We start from the raw sequence: 14,916 nt of genomic DNA, 5'->3' as shown, positions 1-14,916 counted from the left end.
TGTCAAGATTAAGAAGAGGTAACATTAGTAAACGTACTTTGCCTTTTGATTTTGATGACAGACGGAACATAGATAACTTGTCTTTCTGATTGGACGGTGAAGGTGATGATTCCTTCTTAAAGAAGAAGTCTGAAACTGCTTGAATAATGCTCTTTCTTCTTTCCGGATCCTTTGTTTTCTGCTTCTTATCTCTTTTCACAACGGTGATAGAGGTATTGGATTTTGGAGAACCACTGGTACGTAGAAGTTCATCCATTGACTTTGTGTTAGCTGTAGATAGACCACTGAAATTTACTGCCTCCACTACAGCCTTCATGTTATCTGTACTTTTACTTGTCTGCAACTTTAATCCAGTCTTATTTTCCCCAGAGCTATAAAGTCTCATACGAGGTTCAGGCTGTGTTTCCTCTTTGCTTTTCCTCTCTTCCATTGAAAGCTGCCTTCGTGCAACTTTCATCCTCAATTCTTTTATCTTGTCCTCAGGGCTGAGACCCAGGTCCTCGTCGCTTTTCAACCTGGCTCTTTCTCTGGCATCTTGTCTCGCCTTTTCTGCTGTCCTTCTTACCTCTTCATGTTTCAATCTTGGCGGAGCAACTGGTGTCTTGAAATTGTTTTCTGCCTCGTTATTTGCCTCGGTCAACGAAGCATTCTCAGAAGATTGAATTTCATTCTTCTTGCTCCCTTCGTTTATTTCTTCTTCTCTTCGCTGTGTCTCTTCAGTTTCCAGACACTTTTTGGCATCTGCAAAAGTAGTTCGCAGAGGACTGTTTTCAGGTGTTACTATGGACGTAGGTGTGAATTTGTTAACCAACGAAGTATTAGAAACAGGTGGCCTTATCGGTGATAAAACAGGAGTAGATGTAAATGAAGACGCTCTGGCGGCCCTTCTTGCTTTCTTCTCCGCAGACTTCTGCTTATGAGCTTCTACTTTATCCATCAATAAGTCTTGTATAACGTTCTTTTGTTTAGACCTTTCTCTCGTAATTTCTTCCAATTTTCTCGAGGTAGCTGGTGAATTGAAGCTGTTGTTTATGATGGCATCTTGACTCTTGATTTCTTCTGCTATCATTTCAGCAGTACGCGTTTGTATAGAACTCTTCGAGTTCTTCCTCTTCGATTTCCTCACATCAATGGAGTCTTTGGCATTACTAAATTCTGCGATTCTAGACTGCAATCGTTTAACATATTCCAGATAGTCCGGGTTGCTTGAATCGGCCGCAGTTTTCGGTTCTTCTTCCTGACTAGCCTCTTGAATCTGAGTTGGAACAATAGAAACTTGTGGATTCACCGGACTGGCAAGGATCGTGATTACTTCACTGGTGGTTGTATCTTCAGCCGGTTCAACGATCAGCAAACTATCCTCCTCCATCGACTGGAACAGTTCTTTATTTACAGCTTCCACAGGAGGTTGATCGTGTTGAACAGAATTCTCTTTCGCATCTGCCTTTTCCACAATTTCATTTTCCGTCTTCGTTACAGTACCGTTTAATTTATTCATAACGTCGTCCATAGTAACAGGATTAATTTCTATCACGTTCCTATCGTTGTAAGCTTCTTCCTCGGAACACGAATCGTTCTCTGCGTCCAATTGTGCTATCGGAGCGTCGGTAATCAATCTCTCTTGGGAACTCGAAGAGGTCGGAGCGCTCTTGATGTTCACAAACTCCACGTATCCTCTATTCTTAAGTATAACCATGTTAGAAGCGTCTTGCAGGCTATCGTCTAACAAAGAATCATTGTCTGTATCCATGAAATCAATATTCTCACCGTTAGCTAGAAGCTTCGAGGTGTCGTTAACAGGAATCTCCAGCTTCCTGTTATACTTCATAGGATCTAGCTCCATGTCCGTCAGATCTTCCTCTTTCGCTATGGTGATGCTTGAATTTCTCGTTTTCCCTAACAACGTACCGTTTCTTCTAGTGGTTATGAATTCCGGATTTATATTAAATTCGACGTCTCGCAAGTCGTCCGAGACAAGTACCTCTCCGTCGCGAGCCCATTCTGAGAATTCAGTTTCAGTGAAAGCAGCAGTGGTCACGTCGTTCTCTTCGGAATCATCCTGTTTATTCGATACAGTAGAAGCTACAGACGTTGGGGTGCTGCAGTTGCTGATACTCTTCTTATTATCGTCCTGCAATTCCAAGTGTTCGATTTCATTTTTCACTATTTCCAGTTCCATTGATGTTTTGTTCATACTGCTCACCGGATCAGCAGACGTGATTATGTTATCGTTCGTCTCTTCGTCTCGTAGAAACGGACATTCTATGGAGTCTGGTTCGAAGGATTGGGCATCGTCAAAGTCCTTATACCTGTCAGCCTGTTCGTCCAATAATAGATCCCCATCTGTACTGTGAATCTGTAATCGTGGCGGGGACAAATTTACAGCAGACAACTGTTGATTCTGTGCACCTTCTTCAACTTCGCCATCGGTGGAAGACAAGGAATCGCTGTCTATCTCCGAGTCTTCGCTGCTAACCGTCTCCTTGGCTTCTGCCTTCCTTTTGTTCCAATCAACCTGTGGCACAATGATGGAGGTCTCGTGCAGAGGACTTCTTGGCCGAAAACCATTGCTTTCATTAGTATCCACGTTCTGAGAGTTCTTTACATTTTCCATCGTTTGGGTGCTGTTGACCATCGTGGCCGTTTGACTAGACGACACCTGTTCCTTTGTTAATTCTTTGCTCGCCGTGCTTTTCGATTCGCCGCAGACAATGTTGGGCGCAGTCTTTGACTTTAGAATACTCGACTCTTTGACTAAATCCGGCAACTGGGTTTTCGACATTTCAGGCAGAATCGTTGCTTTGTACATTGGATTATCATTGTTCAATAAATTCTGGGATGAACGATTCGCGGAGTAAGATTTTACAGGAGAAGAAGAGAAGATCGCTGTGGGTGATATCGGGGACAATTGGGCGTTGCTTGATCGCAGTTTACTGGTTCCTTGCAGAAATGCTTGCATCGTAGGACTTGGTTCTGGCGCAGGATTCAAGAGTTTCTGATGCTGAGAAATGGCATCGGTTAGATTCCTCAGTTGAGTATCTACATTTGAAGCTGATCCTGATTTCATAACGGAGCCACCGAAAGCAGAGCCACCCAGTAAATACTTCTTCTTTAATTCTAAAGATAACTTGGACGCGATACCTTCCGTCGAATGAGTGCGATTCAATAGATAATCTCCTTTACGTGGATTCATTAAAGGAACTCTATTTGTATTATTGCTTTCTTGTTCGTTCAAGGTACTTTCTTTCCCTGCGCGAGGAGGGTGTTTGCTATGATCCGCTTTCATCTGTAATTTCTCATCGGGATCCTTATCTTGCTTAAGGTTTCCATTAACCGACGATATAACTTTGCTCTTCACTTGAACTTTCTTTGGCTCTACGTAATTTCCCCTGGTTTTTCGAATGTACGAGTCGTTGATTGTGATTTCTGGGATCTTATGGAGAGTAGGAGTGGCACCATCGTGTTCAAATTCAGAATCGGTTGATATCTCCGTGGCCGAGTTCTCCTCGCTCTCATCTGATGTACCTTCGTTGGAGGCAACCTGTAGAAACACAAATATTATATTAATAAATGAAGAAAAATGCTTAATATAACATAGAATGTTATAAAGAAAAGAACAGAAAGTATTGTTTAGTGTATTAGTGAAACAATTAGTGTAAGGAACATGATGCATATGATTGAAATAATTTTCTAGAATTCAATCTACAAGATTGATAAGAAAAATTGTTATTATGATAAATTTTGAATAATATTATTATATGTATAATGTTTCTCATTTATTAGTCACTGCTAATTGTTCACTTTTTACCATGAAACTGATCATGATGATAATTGTTTGAATTTATCTAAAATGAGAGTGAGATTTTTTAATAAAGTATTGGCTGGTGGTAATTTCGAAATTAATTAAAAATTTGTAAGTTATGCTGCCAGTTTTAGCATGAACACTAAACCAAACACAAACAATTAATTGGTTTCAGTCACTGTTAATTTATAATTAGTTCAATAGTTTCACTCCATTCGTACATAAAAATTCTTTACCTTTTCCTCAGTAGTCTTGGGTACTTTAAAAAGATATACCACCATCAGCCAACTCTAAATAATATTCTTTTGTTTCTTACTTTATTAATATATCTCACACAATTTCCCTAAATGTAAGTCATAAAAACACATATATTCAAATAAATATAATAATGTTCAGAGATGTGTTCATCATACTTAATGCACTTCTATACAATGTATAAATTAAAAATTAATTTCTATGTTAAGATATAATACATTTATCTTTCTTGCTTTTATCGTTCTTAGAAGCTATGGTGGTTGAAGATCCACGCTGGTCAGATTTTGTTAATGAATGAGACTTTATAGGATGAGGGTGTTTTTGTTTGACAGAAATATTATCAGGTGTTTTACTTATTTCACTGTCGTTGGTTATTATTTTATGTGAATGTTCTAAATCAACAATTCCTGTGCTTGTAGCGTTATTATGTTTATCACTAACAGTGTCCTGCACAATTAACCTTTCATTACTTGTAATGGAACTTGATTGCACATTAGTAGATTCTAAAGACGCAGTATTAGGCTTTCTCTTTGTACACTTTGTCCTTAAAGGAACTTCAGGAACAAATTGTGTACTGGAAACATTAGGTCTCGAAGAATTTAAATTCTGTTGTCCATGTTTTCTTTCTGGTCTTATTGGAGCATCATTTAATGTATCTAATGCAATTAAACTATTGTTTATTTGCCTTGGTACTCCAATATTTTTTTCAAGAACATTAACTTTGATAATCTTCTCGTATTCAGTTGGAGAGCTTGTTAATTCAGAAGATGATCTGGAATTTTTATGTGATAAATCAGTTCCATAAATAATTCCTTTTCTTACATTTAAAGTACTATCACTTGCGTGCAAAGCATTGTTTCTGCTGTCTGTTATTTTAATTTTATTAAGCTGTGGCATTAGCATTGTTTCAGTGACATCATTTTTAATATCCTCACGAGAACGAGTTAGCACGTTTGCTTTTTGTTCATGGAGTTTAGTTTTCAAGTTATTATTTTGGGACTGCGCAGCCAACGCTATTCGGTTTATGCTGGGTGAATTTTCAGGGGAACAAACTATGATACCTGTTTTCTTTTCGTGTAATTGGGTTTCTGAATGATTTCCGTTCATCTGGGGACTTAATGTTGCTTGTCGGTCATTATTTTCATTGTTAGAAGTATTCTGTCTTTCTTTGTGTAATTTATTTCCTAAAGTGCTTTCATTGAGTTCTATTGCTTCTTCTATGTTTACTTTTTTAGAAAAACTAAACATATCTATTTTATCTTCATTCAAAACTTGTGAATTATTATTATTTGAATTTGAATTTTCTTTATATATGTTTTCTAAATGTAGTCTCGGTGATGGAGTATTCAAATGCAATTTAGATTCAATATCCTCAGTATCAATATAACATATTTTTTCATTCAGTAATTCTATCTGTTCAAATTCTTTATCGATACTATCAATATCGCTAACGTTAATTTTATTTAATTCATCAATATTAGTATTTACACTAGGTTCATTCTTCAACTGTTCGTTTTCCACTTTTTTAGGAGACTCATGTTTTGTTTTATTAAAATATTTCATTATATCTTTAGTTTCAACCTTGGCAGATACCTTTGGTTTAATGTCTAATTCAACAATTTGAATATCCGGAGATTTTTCACCTTGAGAAGGTACGCAATGTTTCTCTGTTTTCTGCTTTTTCCCCTCTGTGAAGTACTTGTTCATCTTTTGTCGAGCATTTTCTGTGGACAGTGGTCGAAGTTCACCTACTGGAATTTTATTCCTTGCTTTTCTTTGTCTTAAATCACGTTTCAATTTGTCGAATGAACTATTCTCGTCAGATTGAAGGGCTTGATTAGAAACTTCTTTGGGTATTGTTAATTTACTAACTTCAACGGATGGTTCGTCCAATGATTTTTCACTTGTAGGAGACGGTGAAGTAATAGTCAGAACTGGAATCCGTTCAATGTCTTTTATGTGGAGTTTGAATTTATTCTCTTTCTGGCTTAAATTATCATTCCCTGTTGTATCATACTTTTTAATATTATCCGATTCACCAGTTTCTGATCCTTCTGTACTTATTTTATCTTGAAGAGGGAGCGTGTATAATTCATCGTATAACGTTTCCGTTGATTTGTAAATTTCAGATGAAGATGGTGATGATTCCCTACTCTGGTTTGGAGAAGAGGTTACAAGATCTGGTAGTTTCTCCCTGTATGTTGTACTTTCTTCGGTGTTAGGCTGCATTGTATTATTGCAACTAATCTGTCTAAATGGAATAGCATCTGGAAGCATAATTCCTGCAAACACTGTTTGCAGTTCAGTATTTAATGTAACACTTGTTTCTGGAGACGTAATACCTAGGTCAGGAGTTACTTTATCATTTACTTCAATATTATTTAGAATTATTTCTTTGGTTAATTTGTCATCCACAATATTTGGAAATGGAGTTGGTGATTCATTTAAGAGTTCTTGGGTTTTATTTACGTCAAAGGGGATATTTTCCTTTACTATATTTTCATTCTTTGAGATACACTTATCCGGGTTATCATTCCCATTCAAATTATTCTGAACATTTAAGGGGTCTGAGCAAATTAAGGAAGAATCTGAATTTATAATGTTATTTGAAATCACACAGAAAGAGGGCTTGGTTATAGGAATTATGCTTCCACATGCCTGTTGATCTGTGATACTTATTGATGAATCAGTCGATAACGATTCTGTATTTGACACATTTTTAACATCCTTACTGTTGGTGCTGTTGTTGTGATCAATTACTGTTTCACTGTTATTCATATTTGTCACTTGGGGTAACATTAAATTAGAAGAAGTTTGCACAGGAGGTACGAGTGACTCTTGAGTTACATTATCTACAGAATCTTGTGAAATTTTCACCTCCGTTTCCGAACCGCTGTCCGTGTCGGAGCTGCGCGTAGGATTCTTCAGCCAGACTTCTTGCTTTCTCAGCTCCCGAGCACGTATGTCATCTTCATCTTCTGTGGCAGTCGTACTTTCGTCGTCTAAACAGAAAAATATCATACCGTAATTAAAAAGAAGACAATGAACAAATGTATTCATATTAATTATACCTTCGTTAGTATATTCGTCACTGGAATCTTCATACTCGTTGCTTCCAGTATCAGACTGACCCAAAGTAGCATGAGGATGAGAATATCTTAACGTCCAATTTTTAGCAAGTTCAAGAGTCCCTTCAGTTGTCAGTGGTTGGTCTATTGCTTCTTCGTATACTTCATTATCGTCATCCGAGTCACTGTTAAATAATAAATCATTTTAAAATGTTCTTATAAATTTTAAGTTAACGATAATTTACCTCATGTCTGAGATATCATCACTAGAGCCCATCTCAGCAGTAGAAGCACCGAAATTTCTATCTGTCCATACATCTTCGTCTATTTGACTTTGAGGTTCTTCAGCATCTGACATTTCTGCCAAGTTTTCAAATTCTATTCTTTCAGGTGTCTGACCGCGATCAAGTAAATCTAGACCGACAACGCCTTCCAGAGGTGCTTTCGCCTAAAAGCGGATATTAATTTTATTAATATCTATAATTATAATTTTAGTTTGTACCAATGGTTTTAAAAGACTGAATCATACTTTTTCAGGTGTTTTTATATTTACAGGGGAATTAGGTATGTTCTCTTTGTTCACTGATGCAATTCTCTTCTTCTCAGCACGAGCTTTCAATGTTCCTGAGAAACCAAAGTGTTGCGTACAGTAAAATCTTCCGCCATTCTTCTCCCGATCAAACGTATGATTTCCTAAAGTTAAAAGCTTATTAAATACAAGTATGATTAAAAATTATACACAGTCTGAGATTAAGAAACAATAGTCGAACCTATTCTTAATGAGGTAGAACAATATTCACAACGGAAACAACCACGATGGAAAAATTTCCCTTCAGCGCTAAGTCTCTCCATCAAATAAACCCTCTTGTTGCAGAAATGACACATCTCTGAACCTCCTTGCGCGGGTAATGTTATCGTGGGTTTAGTATTCTGTAAGAAAAATTCAACAGTTGAGTTGCAACTGTTAACTTTATATTTTAGTACAAAAGAATCTTAGTCAGCACATACAAATTTTAAACAGAATTAAAATACTTTTAAGGGAACGTAATTATACCTTATGATGTACAGTTAGAATGTGTAAAAATTCGAATTGGGTCATTGATATTTTAGTTTAGTTAAATAATCAAACAGGGAAAATTGTAAGTGCACAAAACTTATCTAATGCTACTTGCTACATATGTTACACGGAAACGTATTTCTTATATTCTAAGGAATATAGCAATTCTATTCAATATAGGAATATATCAATATATCAATATAGGAATATAGCAAAGGAATTTACAATTTACACGAAACAAATTATGCGAAGTACAGTAATAAACGGTCACAAAAACTTCGACAAATTCCTGCTGACTATATCTTCGAGTACTGAAATTCTGTAACATCGTATTTACCGATTTCTGCACCTTGGGCTCCGCGTCCTGACTTTTATTCGAAAACTGCTCGGCCATAGCCGAGACTTTATTGTGACCAAGGACATTACCCTCTTTGATCTTCCTGTCAATATTCTTCAGGGTACTGTCAATATCAGCGTACTTACTATCTGACTCCTTCTGATCCCGTCCCTTCTTCTCCATCTTGATTTGTCGAGCTAAAAACTGAATGAAGCATATAGATATCTGAAAAACCTTGGATTACCAGCTAGCGTTGAATTTCTTAAATGTCCAACCTGCTCTCGACTCCACTTCGGCACCCTTTCCATTTTTTCGTGTCGAACCGAACGACCCATTTTATTCTCTTCAATTTTCTTCTCGATCTCCTTCACATTCCAGTCGGTCTTCTCAATTTTACCTGTACATGTTAACAGTTCAATTACGTTACAATATATGAAAATAATTTAGGGTTAATTATAGAATACCCAAAAATCTTGTTGATCTTGAAATAGAAAATAGAAGGAATACGATACAAACCAATGGCACGTAGAAGATCTCTAGGCTTCTTTTCAGACGGAGTAGATCCTTTCAGCTTATCCTCGATGCTTTTTATTCTGCCAGAGAATTCTTCATCTATACTGTTTCTACGATGACCAGCATGTATCTTGGGTTCTCTATCCTAGAAGGAAAGAATAGAGTGTGAAATATATTGAAATATATCTGAGGCGTACTGAAGACAATCACAAATTTGATAAAACTTGTAAAGAAGCAAGAATGCACCACCATTTATAATCACAGCACATGTATAAAAGATACTGAAAGTTTTCAATTCATTAATTTATATACATATTAATAATTAATCATTTGCTTCTTTTTCTTCACAACGTGTCTTGTTAGTGTCATAGTCGTTGAAAGATATGTAAGTGTATTTTACTTGTGTTACTATAAAATTCATATCTTTGTGAGAACAGTTAGTGATGTAATTTTGGAGTATTTTCACTCTTTAATGTTATTGGCACATACATCATGCACGTGATTTTGAATTTGATCTTTCCCTTTTTTTGCATATTCCTTTGCTTTTTACTTTATATTACAGCCAAACAATTGAATGAATAATTCACAGCACGCTATAATGAATTAGTAATGTGAATGTACAGTTCTTGTTTAAGTTATTTGCATACAAAATCAATGTCAATATCCAATTAGTTATCGAAGGAGTATAATCCCTGTGATATTTGTTAAATTTTGCACTAAAAAAAAAAAAAAAAAAAAAAGAAAAGAATAGAAAAACCAATGTGCACTCCAAAATCATTCACTTTCCAGCTTACTGGGTACAATATTTTCTGTTCAAGGTATTTCACTCTATCCTTGAAATCCGGTGCTGTCTGCCGGTATAAGAATATCGAATAATCTTCGAATGGCTCGTCTTTCTCGCGTTTAGCATTTGCTTGAAGCATCTGCATACTTTTGTAGAATTGCTGCGTCGCCATGTATCGCAAATATTGCCGTCTTCTCATACGTTCAGCACGATTTTTCTCTATGTCCGCGAGTCTCTTCTGTCTTTCCTCCTTTACGTACACCGTAAAATATTAAGCGATATTAATACAAAAATCTCGTACATTAAATTTCTAATTTTTTTTTCTTTTCGATTTAAACGTTCATTCGCAAATTATTTACACAATATGTATATTTCTTGTTACACGGTCTCTGTCTATTAAATTTATACAATCACAACGGATGACAGGGTACTGTTACAGAAAACAGGATAAAGCAATTTTTGGGGATTCTTCAACTCCAGTTGAAACTATGCTAACAAATTTCTCTCTTCTTTTTCTTTCTTTCAACATACGAATTGTTACTTTTATTTATTGAGGTAGATCATTGTTTATTCATATTTGCTCTTTCTTCTAACAGGAGACTATTATAATAATCGGGACAGGATTCTATTGCAATCCATTCGTTCTAAACGAAAATCATTTTTTTTTTTAGTTCAAAATAAGACAAATACAAAAGCTGACGTAGAAAATATATTATAACATAAACATGGATAATATATAGAAAAAAGTTGAAAACATAACCGAGAGCTTTTGTAACGTCCCGCTGATACATTGGCCGATTATACGAAGCGATTAGAACTCAATGACTTCCTTCTGCACCTTGGCAATGGTTACTCCAATAATTACGATTAACAATGATACGATTATCCCACGATATATAAGTGCTTCGATCTTCTGCCACCGTGACTATAGGATATAAGCATTGTAAGTTTCGTGTGTGGAATGTTAGTGTCAAATTCTTAACACCTTACAGAATCCTATCATTCTTCGTTCCATAAAGTGTTAAAGATGTCATTCAACCCTTTCTATTGAAGCTAATCTTAACAACCTTTTAATTAACAGATTCAAAAGAGTTGAAATTAAAATATACAGGATATCATGTAACTGGTAGTAGAAATTGAAAATTTATTAAAAACTATATCCTTTTTATTCCTTACATGACACCCTGTATAAATGATCAAATGAATATATTAAACCTTGAATGATCTATTGAATTAAAAAAAAAAAATGTTATTAAGAATTTGTAAAAAAAAATGTCTGGTGCGTATCTCATAATGTTATTCCTTGATCGATGAGATTTTAATAATCACTTTCGATGAGACACTTACCACCGTCGCGCCCATCTTCTCCGTGCTTCTTCTTTTTCGAGAACGTCGGCTAATCGTGTCGCTCTTTTTATCCGCTGGGTTCATATTTTCGTTATGTCGCGATCGTGAGTGTCTCGTTCTTGTACCGCTATCCTGCCTGACGATACGGTCAATTAACTGAACCTTTTGGTCAGGTGTTAATTGGCTCAATTGCTTACTATGCGTCGGCCTTTCATCGTTTTCAGGTTCCTTTATAAAAAAAAACCACGATCAAACGTATTGTTATAGGATCACGCGAGAATAGGTGCCGCGCATGGTTTACGAAGGCGGTAAGAATGTTTAAATAAAAATTACAACAGTCTCGTTAACTTTACTATCATCCAAACGATAACATTCGTGATTCTGATCGATATTATGCGGTGATTTATGTATTCTCTTCAATAACGATGCGATTATATTGTTCTGAAGTTTATTTCTTATCCAGCTTATTTCTAATCTGTCATCCATATTTGTTACGTTTGCGCTTAACGATAATCTGTTGTTATTATGGTCTAGCGAATTGATGACGGTTTCTTGTGACAACGTTCGAGGATTAAGGTGTGAGAATGATTCTGTTCTTCGGTCATTAGCGACGTACGTCGGGCTACGTTTCCGATAGGACATAGGATCGGTTCTTGGACGAGGATTGTTCTTGCTTGTTAAAGAATGTTTCGACGACTGTAAATTGTAGGTTCGCGTTAGCGAATACTATAAAACACGGAAGCCAGTTAAAATTCTTCCGATTTCCTTCTGTCATCGTGCGGTTCTACTTACTAATTTCGGATGTTTTATGTATGGTATTTCACCGCGGAAAACTTCGTATATCTGTGTGAGGTAGGAAAACATGGCGAGTTTATCGGGAACGTCGCATTGAGCCATTTCCTCTCCTGTCATTATCTACAATAATTATCGTGCATCAGTTTCAACGTTACACAATTTACCAATAAATAAACGATCGTTATTTTTTTTATAATTTACTTAAACTTACCGGAGGTATGCCCAGTTCTTTCTCTAAAATATCAAAGGCCAGCTGGTTGTTCGTTATAGGATCGTTTGGGTTTAAACTGTGAAAATCTATTAAATCTGGACAGTATCTGTGAATGATCGCACAAATAGCCAGACCGCTCTTAAAGGAGGCACCCATGTCTTCGATTTGAATCGAGTCGTAAAGCGCGACTTGTTTTTGCAACCAACGAAGCAGCGTGTCCGGATGCACTTGTGTATCTCCACGGAGATCTGTATTCGTTATATTAAAATATATAAATATGCATCGAACGGGATAGAATAATTAGAAGAGAGCATTGACATTCACCACGACGACGTCGTTTTTTAGGTATGTCGATGTCGGATTGCACGGGAGGCTGTTTAATGCTGTCCGGGTCATCTGTGTCTAGGAGACTTCGAACTTGTATCGGCGTCACGGAAGATACGTTTAAATTAGGATACCTTAAAATCATATATATAAAAGAATTTTAATTATTTTTAAACCCCTCTTTAAAAGAAAAAAAAAAAAATAGAGAGAAAAATACAAGTGTTGAGTTAGAGCTTAAAAATGAAAAATAATCAAATAATTGAGTTTTATAGAGGATTTCTTATTCAACCGTATATATATTTTACTCTTTTTTAGATATAAATGATAGATGAAATAGAGACGATATAAAAAAGTTATTTGTAATTATTTAGAATGAACACATGTGATAAATTCTTAACATAAAAACTAAATTTCTAAACAAAACAAATACCATTCTTAGAATGGGTAGCTTTGCTAGTTAATAACCAAATGTATTTTATACTGTAATGAAGCTGTAAGAAAATTAAAGTCATTTCTGATACCTCGTATGAGGATCTAAAGTGTATGCTGCGTAATCTCTATTCAGATTCTCAGGAGTGGTTTGCCCGAGTAGCCTATAAATGGATTCTCGTTCTGCAATCACTTCCAATGGTGATACTGAGGCGCCCCATCCTTTAATCGCCCAACAAGCATCCAAAGAGCTTAAGAATCCCCTCGCGCAACCAGATCCTGTTGGCCAAAACGGCTGAAAATGATTTTTACTTTGTTCTCTATCACTTTGGTAACAAGAGTTATTACATTAATAATTAATGCAATTAATAACGAAATTAACGGGGGCACGTTTTCAACAAAGACGTCGAATGGTACCTCGAGCAAGCTGTCGCCAACCAGGATCATAAGTAATCTGTGACCCCGTCGTTCCAAAACTCGGCTAGCATTCTCCGCCGCGTACATTGACGTGAAATCGAACATAGCTACGTCCGGTTGGCCATAATGGTTCACTGCGAATTCCATATCCATCATTTGGTATTCGGTGGAGAATTCAGCCGCCTCTCGAGCATAATGCATCAATGCCTCGCGATCTACATTCTCTTTTGCGAGCAATTTTGCCGTGTCTGCGTGATCCTGGGTTCACATTAAAAATTCATGTAATTACATTATTATCATTTACAATCTAGCCTTTCACGAGCTTAATTGATCAACTCTACTTTCTCTCAATTAAATATAAGCAATACATTTTCGAATTTGTGATATATAATCACTGTACAATATTTTTATGTGTCTTTATATTTCAGTCAAATTTAAAAAAAAAAGAAAAGAAAAAAAAAACAAGTTTAGGAAGTCATTAATCTTATTTCACAGAATTAATCAATTCGAACGTTGATTTTGGAATTATGTACCTGCAGAATCACTCCTTTATCTATGAGACTGTGTTTCTTGGCAGTCATGACAAAATAATGAGTATCATCCTTGTAGTACACAATGTTTTCCAGATCGATACCAGTCTCCAGGTACAATTCTTTGAAGAACTTCTGATTGAAGATAAAGGCCACTCCGCTGATCTCTTCCACCCGTGCCTCTGCCTCGGTTCGCTTGTTTATGAAATTCGCCGTTATAGCGATAGCCAGTTTACCTCGAAATTCCTTGCGCTTGAAACCTTCCAGGGTGTTCCTTTTACCGTCAGCACCGATTAATACGTCGAATTCGTACTGAGAGACTGGATGATCGGACGGTGTCGTTTTTGCTCTCCAGCCAATTTCTGAAATGATTCGTAACAAAATTATTCATTCGTCGAATTCTTTTTGCTTTCGTACTATTAAAATATCAACATAATGCTATAATATTCCGTTCGAAGAATTTAAAAATCTTTCGCCATTGCGGAGATTTTAAGAAAAATCTGATCACTCGCTCCGTGTACCACGTATTTACAAGACTCTATATCATTATATTAATACTACTCACTGCCTTCTTCCTGGTTCTCCGGCGGTGGTATCAAAGAATCGAAGCTTACACTTTCATGGAACTCAACGCCAAGGATCAAAGCGACTTTTAGCAAGATGCACTGAAGTTGCCGGATGCTGATGTGATCGATGGAGCCAGCGCAAAACTTTCCGAAGAATTTCTTCGCTCCCAATCCACGGAGGTCTTGAATAACGAACGGCCAAAGATGAAGAACGTTGTTCCTGGACATTCGATCTCGTTTTTCAACCACCACGACTTTCGCTCCTAACAATTGCGCTTCTATCGCCGAACGAAGCCCGCAAGGTCCTCCTCCGATGATCAGTACCTAAACGATACTTTGTCGATTAAAATCACGATCAACGATAAGAAATTATCGACCTGCTTTTGAAAATAAAAGGAACCTTCTTCGAGTTTAACGAACTATTGTATAATAAAATTATGAACGTATAAAGCGATCTCTTTCAAGTTCAAGGTCCGTAGAT

The 14,916-nt window shown here is 36.4% G+C and overlaps 1 protein-coding gene across 15 annotated transcripts in view; it reads right to left on the bottom strand.

Moving 5' to 3' along the window:
* The window catches only part of Mical (Molecule interacting with CasL), a 42,951-nt gene that overhangs the window by 4,260 nt on the left and 23,775 nt on the right, over positions 1–14,916 (bottom strand). For 11 of the 15 annotated variants that reach the window (XR_013062792.1, XM_034332374.2, XM_076690290.1 and 8 more), the window contains 18 exons: positions 14,435–14,759; positions 13,873–14,231; positions 13,340–13,597; positions 13,015–13,217; positions 12,494–12,627; positions 12,170–12,417; positions 11,956–12,078; positions 11,164–11,391; positions 9,827–10,066; positions 9,036–9,177; positions 8,795–8,916; positions 8,520–8,744; positions 7,896–8,055; positions 7,655–7,818; positions 7,371–7,573; positions 7,129–7,310; positions 6,935–7,059; positions 38–3,541 (listed from right to left, as the gene is read on the bottom strand). Coding sequence is in view for 14 of the 15 variants with exons in the window: in XM_034332374.2 (XP_034188265.2) it covers positions 38–3,541; positions 6,935–7,059; positions 7,129–7,310; positions 7,371–7,573; positions 7,655–7,818; positions 7,896–8,055; positions 8,520–8,744; positions 8,795–8,916; positions 9,036–9,177; positions 9,827–10,066; positions 11,164–11,391; positions 11,956–12,078; positions 12,170–12,417; positions 12,494–12,627; positions 13,015–13,217; positions 13,340–13,597; positions 13,873–14,231; positions 14,435–14,759 (6,945 nt within the window). In the remaining variant the exon portion in view is untranslated. The remainder of the gene's footprint in view (positions 1–37; positions 3,542–6,934; positions 7,060–7,128; positions 7,311–7,370; positions 7,574–7,654; positions 7,819–7,895; positions 8,056–8,519; positions 8,745–8,794; positions 8,917–9,035; positions 9,178–9,826; positions 10,067–11,163; positions 11,392–11,955; positions 12,079–12,169; positions 12,418–12,493; positions 12,628–13,014; positions 13,218–13,339; positions 13,598–13,872; positions 14,232–14,434; positions 14,760–14,916) is intronic. The other 4 variants (XM_076690291.1, XM_076690296.1, XM_076690292.1 and 1 more) reach the window with 3 other exon arrangements.

This window comes from Osmia lignaria, chromosome 9 (genome assembly GCF_051020975.1).
Source record: "Osmia lignaria lignaria isolate PbOS001 chromosome 9, iyOsmLign1, whole genome shotgun sequence".
Taxonomy (NCBI): domain Eukaryota; kingdom Metazoa; phylum Arthropoda; class Insecta; order Hymenoptera; family Megachilidae; genus Osmia; species Osmia lignaria.
Note: the sequence above shows the minus strand (reverse complement) of the source record. Positions and strands in the feature narration are given on the sequence as shown.